Source organism: Geotrypetes seraphini, chromosome 10 (genome assembly GCF_902459505.1).
Source record: "Geotrypetes seraphini chromosome 10, aGeoSer1.1, whole genome shotgun sequence".
In the NCBI taxonomy this organism is placed as follows: domain Eukaryota; kingdom Metazoa; phylum Chordata; class Amphibia; order Gymnophiona; family Dermophiidae; genus Geotrypetes; species Geotrypetes seraphini.
In genome coordinates, this window is record NC_047093.1 from 95,019,573 (window position 1) to 95,027,784 (window position 8,212).

The 8,212-nt window shown below is 44.0% G+C and overlaps 1 protein-coding gene across 3 annotated transcripts in view; it reads right to left on the reverse strand.

The window, feature by feature from the left end:
- The window catches only part of LOC117368313 (dual specificity testis-specific protein kinase 1-like), a 174,495-nt gene that overhangs the window by 8,652 nt on the left and 157,631 nt on the right, over nucleotides 1-8,212 (reverse strand). For all 3 annotated transcript variants that reach the window (XM_033961852.1, XM_033961851.1, XM_033961853.1), the window contains 3 exons: nucleotides 7,810-7,983; nucleotides 3,866-3,949; nucleotides 917-1,003 (listed from right to left, as the gene is read on the reverse strand). In XM_033961852.1, coding sequence (XP_033817743.1) covers nucleotides 917-1,003; nucleotides 3,866-3,949; nucleotides 7,810-7,983 — 345 coding nt within the window. The remainder of the gene's footprint in view (nucleotides 1-916; nucleotides 1,004-3,865; nucleotides 3,950-7,809; nucleotides 7,984-8,212) is intronic.

The following is an 8,212-nucleotide window of genomic DNA, read 5'->3' on the forward strand; positions in this document are numbered from 1 at the left end:
TTTACAGGCTAACCACATTGTGTGAAGAAGTGTTTCCTTTTATCTTGCTGTAGTGTCATTTGGCACAGCAGCACTGCAAAATCCACAAAACACCATAAGTTCCCTTCCTGGAGATTACATAGTAAAGCTTGCTTTCAAATATAGTGCTCCCCTGCGAATTTGCGGTCGGTGGTTTGCGGTCCCGGTCATTTGCGGTATATTCCGACCGTGAATGACCGTGCAGGGGAGGCAGGAGAGGGCAGCCGGAGTGCCGGCGAGTGAAGGAAATCACTCGCTGTATGTTCCGACCACTTCTTTCTGTACTAAAGTCGGGCCTTACCAATCAGGAGCTACATGTCAAAACAGCTCTTGATTGATGAGGCTTGACTTTAGTACAGGAAGAGGCGGTCGGAGTATACAGCGAGTGATTTCCTTCACTTGCCGGTGCTCCGGCTGCCCTCTCCTGCCTCTCCAGCTGCCCTCTCCTGTCTCCTGGAATTCTCTACCAGAAGATGTTGTGGCGGAGACAACTCTTCAGGGTTTCAAGCACAAGTTGGATATACACCTTCTTGCAAATCATATTGAGGGATACGGTAATTTCAGGTTTTCATAATAGAGAACCTAAATGGGCCGCCGCGTGAGCGGAGCGCCGGACTTGATGGACCTCGGTCTGATCTGGTGAAGGCATTTCTTATGTTCTCCCCTGCCTGAAAACTGTATTCGTGGTTTTTAGAAATTCGTGGGGGTTCATGGAATGGAACCCCCGCAAATTTCAGGGGAGTACTGTACAGACTTAGACATCATGTCTCAGCTTTACTCAAACAAATGCCCACAGTAGCTGTGAAAGTACTAGAGACCTAAACAAAATGTTAATTTTAAGGTTTTGGACACGTACCAGCAAGCTATCTAGACAGAGAGAGTTCAAAGCTAATCTTACCTGACAGCAGCTAGCAGCTATATCCAAAACCCTTTTGGGGCACTCTCCAATAATTTCTTGGAAAGCGGACACATCTAGACCATAATCCTAGAAGATAAAAATGCGCAATTATTTTGAGTCAAAAAGGTAACAGAAGCCACCAAGGTTAATCTGGTAGTGTTATAAAACAGGGTTGTTCCTTCATCATACTGTATGGGAGAGACCAGGTGGCCTCATGAGGCGACAACTGTTCCTCCATTACAGCAAAGGAGTGCAGAAGTAGAGCAGCAACTGAGAACAAGAGAGAGCAGGGTTCAAATCCCTCTGCTGCTGCTTGGGCAAGCCACTTAATCCCCCATTGCTTCAGGTATAAATTGTAAGCCCTCTAGGAACTGTACCTGAACATAACTCACCTTGAGCTACTATTGAAAAGGTATAAAAGAAAAAGAAAACTCAATTCTATTCTTCTCATTTGTCAGTTTTAAATTGTATTGTTACTTTTAACTGGAAACATGGGAACATCTGAACCAAGGGAAACAAGTGTGAAAGAAAAAGAATCTCAATATGGTAAAACAAGGAGCAATGGTCATTCTCTGCATTATTTAGGCATAAGAATAACCATACTGAGGAAGACTACCCATAATAATTATTTTAATCTCTCACTTTTTTTTAGTATTGTAAACCGGCTAGATGCATGTCGATGGTCGTTATATTAAAAGTAATAAAACTTGAAACTTGATCTACTGTTATCTAGAAACATAGAAACATGATGGCAGATAAAGGCCAAATGGCCCATCTAGTCTGCCAATCCGCAGAAACCATTATCTCTTTCTCTCTCCGAGAGATCCCATGTGCCTATCCCAGGCCCTTTTGAATTCCCAGTATCCTGCTTCCAACAGTGGCCAATTCAGGTCACAAGACCTGGCCGCCAGCAGCACTAATTTTCACCAACCTTGCAGGCAGCCCCCGCAGCTACCCAGCATCCAGTGCCGACGGAGGGGTCCTTGTAGACCCGATAAAGAGCAGAGGGAGCCGCGGTGAGGGAGCCGCCAGCAGCACTAATTTTCACCAACCTTACAGGCAGCCCCCGCAGCCACCCAGCGTCGATGAAGGGGTCCTTGTAGACCCAATAAAGAGCAGAGGGAGCCGCAGTGAGGGAGCTGCCAGTGCCGCCAGCAGCACTAATTTTCACCAATCTTGCAGGCAGCCATCCAGCGTCCAGCGCTGACAAAGGGGTCCTTGTAGACCTGATAAAGAGCAGACGGAGCTGCGGTGAGGGAGCCGCCAGTAGCTCTAATTTTCAACAACCTTGCAAGCAGCCCCCACAGCCACCCAGCGTCCAGCGCCGATGGAGAGGTCCTTATAGACCTGATAAAGAGCAGAGGGAGCCATGTGTCTGAAGGGGCATGGCCAAAGGGGCAGGACATGCCCCTTTGGAGCCCCTTCGGAGCCCATGAGGAACTGTGAGAGGACTGAGACTTAACCCTTCTACCATGAGTAAGAGGAAAGCAAAACTTAATCTTCAAACTTCAGGTTCGGGTCCTATGGATCATTATCTTTTGGCTTCATCTCCACCAGGGATAGAAGAGCAGGTAACTTTAAGCATGCAGTCAGCTTCCCTTTCCTCAGGAGGCCCTTCACCACCTCCCTAGCCGTTAACTTCCGTTGGAAGAGTAGAGACATCCTCCAATGTTGAGGATGTAGCCTCTTCCTCACAAATGTCTGATGTAACTGGACTTAATATGGATGGGCAAATAAGTGAGGTGAAGACTAAAGGATTGACCCCTGTCCAGATGGTCAAGGAGCCAACCCTTGATGTTCTTCCTAAGGACAAAGTTATCACTTTAAATTATATATGGCTAACTGTTAATAGAATTGAGTCTTCTCTCCAAAGCACAGTTTTGAAATTGTGTCAGTTTTCCTCAGATGTAACAGTTAAAATGAATGAGCATGATAATCAAATAGCAGAGTTAGGAGGTAAATTGGATAAAGTGGATAAGTCTGTGGCTAACTTACAAAGTACAGCTCTATCTAACATTAAAGAGAGTATACTGTTTCATGCAAAAATAGAAAAAATGGAGAGCTATATTAGAGTCAGGAATCTTCATTTCCTAAATTTCCCGATCACGCATTTCCTTTCTGCTTTGCAGCTAGTAAGAATGTACATGAGGGAGATTTTTGCAGTATTCTGAGGTGGATAATTTTCAACCTGACAACCTCTATTATGTTCCGAGGGCTTCTAGGGAAGAGGGAGCAGAAGGGGAAATTGATAAACTAGTCTCCCCAGATAGTTTAGATCTTTCTCAGTTTCTAGAATCATCTGGCCCAAAATTCTTGGTGTATATTCGAGTATATACGGTATTCTATACCACTCAGGATTTTGTAGACCTCAATCATATCCCCCCTCAGCCAACTCTTTTCCAAGTTGAAGAGCCCTAAATTCTTTAGCTTTTCCTCATATGAGAAAGCACATAGGACCTGATTCTGTAAATGGTACCATAAGTTAGGTGGCAGTAGGTGCCCTACTGCTGCCTAACTTAATTGTTTTAATTGGCGTGGTAATTGACCGTGCCATTAAAAAACAATTAAAAATGAATTTTTAGAAAATGTAGATCACATCTAAACAAAGCTGCCTAAAGGTGCCTAAGATCAAAGTAGGAGTGATTAGTATCAGAGATGACCTTAGGTGCCATTAGACAAGATTCTCAAAAGAACTTAGGTATCTGCAATGTAGGCCAGTAAAGCCCTGGCCTACATTGCAGATGCCTAAGTTTTGTTGTAGATGCCATTAGCCGTAATTCTTTAAACGGTGCCTAAGCATGATTGATATATAGCCAGTGTTGTTTTTGTAGGTGGCTGCCGATTTAGGCACCATTTACAGAATCAGGCCAATAATTTCCAACTTATGAAATGTTTTGTCCTAAGGCATATGCAGAACCTTTCTTTCTTCTCCTGGAGAATTAGAATTACCTGAGTCCTAGGCAGAACTTCAGGGTCCGCAGTGATTCGGCCCAGTATTTCACACAGAACTATTCCAAAAGAAAACACATCAACCTATAGGAAAAAAAGAAAAAGAACGAAAGAAGACACAGATTAACAGCTCCAGGAACATGACGGAAGATAGGCCACATTGGTCATAACCAGTTAACATTTACTAGGCTATTATACTGAGGTGGTGAACAAACTCTGGGCCAGGGAGAGAAAAATAAGGAACAGAATCACAGCACCTTTCTGAGGGGCCGATGCTCAAAGCCAGGCACCAAAGTTCACAACAAAAAACCCTATAGAGCAACAACAGAGCAGAAAAATATCTAAGCGATGCTATGAAATGTTATGCAAATAATATGCGCTGTTAGTGCTAACAAACCAAAATCAAGGGATGGACCATGCTTGGCATATGCACACAAAGGATTTTCAGAAAGCACAGCCCTTGTACATATGCCTATATAAACCCAGAAGTGCAAGGCTTTTAAATATGAGCCTTTTAAATATTTTTGCATTTTAAATTTTTAAAAAAGTTCATATTTTAGTGCAGAAAAACAGGCCACCAATGTGTTCTTCTGCTTTTGGTTTTGCTCGGACTTTCACAAGTTTGTTTCTCACTATCAGTGCTTACAGTTGCATGGACTTCCTTCTACTTGCAAAAGAAGACCAAACCCACAGTTTCATGTAAGAAATTGACAAGAAATCTTCTCCGGAATACTTCTACTGGCGGTAAATTTTTCAGCCATTATTTCCTTTTATGCACTGTAACACTTTGGACCTGATTCTATAAACGGTGTCTACGTTAGGCGCCCTAATCATGGATGCCTAGTGACGCCTAAGTAAGGGCCTCTTCTATTAAACTGCGCTAGCAGTTTGTAGCGTGATGAGCCGTGCTGAATGGCCCGCACTGCTCCCAACGCTCATAGAGTTCCAATGAGCGTCGGGAGCAGCACGGGCCATTCACCGCGGCTCTCTGCGCTAAAAACTGCTAGCGCAGTTTGATAGAAGAAGCCCTAAAATTCTTGTGCAATTTTTTAAATTTGGTTTAACTGATGTGGTAATTGACCATGCAATTAAAAACTGATTTTAAAAAATTAAATTACTTACGGCCTCTTTTACAAAGCCACGCCGAAGCCCTTTAAATCTCTATGGGCTTCGGGGCCATTAGCGCATAGCAGCCGCTAGCGTGGCAGTGCCTAGTAGCGCCTAAGTTGAGGCACCTACCAGAGCCTACAGACACCTACCTGAAAATTAGGCATGATTAAGGGCAGAGAATAGAGGTGGTTGATAGAGAATGACACAGTGACAGAATTCATCACTGTTCCCGTCCCCACCGATAACCGCGGGAAACCATCTTCATGTCATTCTTTAAGGAGAGGGAAGAATCAGAGTATGAATGGCCACAACCACTGACCCTCAAGCTTTGCTGTGAAGAATACTGGTGTAGAAGGACTGAGGTTGAAATAGACACTAGAAAATGGCATGAGATTATTTCCCACGGTTATCTGCGGGGACGGGAACGGTGATGAATTTTGCCATCGTGTCATTCTTTAGTGGTTGACTTCTGCGTCGCTAGGCATCTGTGTTAGGTGCCAGTAAATTAAGCCAGGAAAACCCTGGTCTAATATACAGGTGTCTACAATAAGGATGCCTTGTGAAGTCTAGGTTCCACTAAGCATAATTCAATAAGTGGTGCCTAGCAGCTGATTGACAACATGCCGTTTATAGAATCAAGCCCTTTGTGCATTGGGAATGAATACTTTTGACCTCGTTAACAACCATTTAAATACATTTAAATGCATTTTGAGACCATCTTTATGTTAACCCTGGCACTTGAGCCCTCTGAACTTATGGCACTGTATAATGTGAGTGCAAATCTAGCGTTAAGCCACATGCCAGCAGTAATTTTGAGCACTGGCCCCCGAGTACATTACAAAATGGAAAATAGATAGTAGCCTCTAAAGTTGATTATGGATGGTACAAAGGCATTAGGAGCTAGATTCACTAAACAAACCGATCGTGTACTGATCGGTTTGCACTCACTTTCTGACTATGGCTTGATTCACTAACCTTCCTCCAGACCCCATCCACACCCGATCCGATCTGCGTATGCAAATGAGTAAAAAGGCATGTAAATTTCTTAAGGCATCGATTCATGAAACCATTTCGTCCAAATCGACTGGCCTTTCCAATCCAAAAAGTTTCGACTACTGAGGACCAGTCGTTTTACATCCTCGCCGACTATTCCTGCCTAGCAACTGCCGCGTGCATGTTAAGAACCCCATTAAAAATATATATCTACCCCGCAAAAAATCCCACATATATCTAAATTTTAAATATAGGTAAATTTTCATGTACATAAGCATTAGAAATAGTTTTTTGATTTTTTTGGAATGCACATAGTGAGCGCGGGAGTGAATCTCGGATTTGTAATGCGCATGGCGAGAAAATCGCGGATTAACCCCGTGCTCTCCTTGAGCATTGTACATTTCGTATATCAATGCCAAATTTAAAAACAAAAATCAAAAATAACTTTTAAGGGCCAACTATCCCTTCCCCCCTTCCTTCCAGCTAGATTGTCGCGTGCATCTGACGTCACGGGGTCACCTTTGGTTGCTTCGTGCTTCACAGCAGAAAGAGCTGCACAGCATCCTGGGATTCGTAGGCTGTACAGTGGAACCTTGGTTTACGAGCATAATTAGTTCCAGAAGTATGCTCGTAAACCAAAATACTCGTATATCAAAGCGAGTTTCCCCATAGGAAATAATGGAAACTCGCTTTGATACGTACCCTCCCCCCCCCCGAGGCCAGCAGCGCTGCTCCCCCCCCACTTGCAAAGACCCCCCCTCCGCACGAACCGGGACCCCCCGCCCGAACAATTTAAACTCCCCCCTCCCCCCATCTGGCACCAGCATGCAGCCCACAGGACGTGCCGGTGCCGCTAGAAGATCTTCCCTGCTTCTGCTGGCCTTGAGCATGCATCTGCGCATGCTCAAGGACTTCTAATTCTCCCTCTCGCTGAGAGCGATTTGTGGACTTTAGTGAATCTAGCCCTAAGCAAACTTTCAGCCTTATACTCCACCCCCCCTTCCCAATTAACTGTCAGGTTCTTTGGGCCACCTAATGATCATTATCACCCCAACACCACCCCTTCCCATTGTGTGAATGTCAGGATGTATTGTTTTGCTTTGACAATAGTTGCTATTTGGTGCCCTCTTACTTCTGGGCCAATAACCCCCCCCCCCTCTCCCAAAGATGCTACCCTGGGAGAATGCATAGTCCTGCCTAAAGGTTAACTCGCCCTGAAAATTATTAATCTCAAATCCTGCTCAACAAAGCAGGCCACATATGGATTTGTATTCTGTGATGTTTTCTGATTCCATTAATACATTTACAACCTTGTTACACATGTTATGGGCCAAAATGGTTATTCAATAGCAACAAAATACTCTGTGGCAAGTTGATGTTCCAAATGTTAGTCCTGAAATGGAAGCTCGTGGATTATTGAGCAGTCCTAATGAAAAGGTTCCGCAGTAAGGAGCTCGTAAAAACGAGTGAGAGCAGTAACTTTGCATAAGTAAGAAACTCATAAAAATGAGTGTGAGGAACTTGTTCATTAGGACTGATCAATAATCCACGAGCTTCCATTTTAGGACTAACAGGGACCCCTGAGGAAGACACTACTGTCGAAACACGGATCCAAAGTTCCCAGTGGATTGGGCCCTAGATGTTTTTATGTGGATTATCCAATTGAATTAACAATAAAGTCTACATTTGGAACATCAACTCTCCACAGAGTCTTTTGTTGCTATTGGATTTCTATTCTGTGGAGTCATCAGGGTCAATTTTTTGTTTTGCCAAAATGGTTATTCATCATTCTTTGTTACAACATAAAATGTTTTAATTCAGAAGGCTGAGGTAAGGAATACCTTTCGATCATATGGCTCTCCTCGCAACATTTCTGGAGCCATCCAGAAAGCTGAGCCCACAAGGGATAGCTTCCTATCAGAGTTCCTCACTGGCATCTCCACCACTTCCCTGGCTAGGCCAAAATCTGTCACTAAGGCCTCTCGCCCTCGCTGAGTCACTCGAATGAGGCAATTCTGAAATAAGATCAGACAGTCACAAGGTAAGGTTCCCAGTGCAGCAAAAGAATAATATCCTGAGCTGGCCCAGTGGCCATGTTCTTCAAGGTCATATGGAGGAATCTTAATTTAGGCTTTCAGATCAATGGATTGACCAGGGCTCAGAATGCTGCAAAGGTAGTATTTACAACCCCTGGGGGGTTGCAGTCATCAGCTCAGTAGCTGGATTTCAGGTACCTGATTGCAG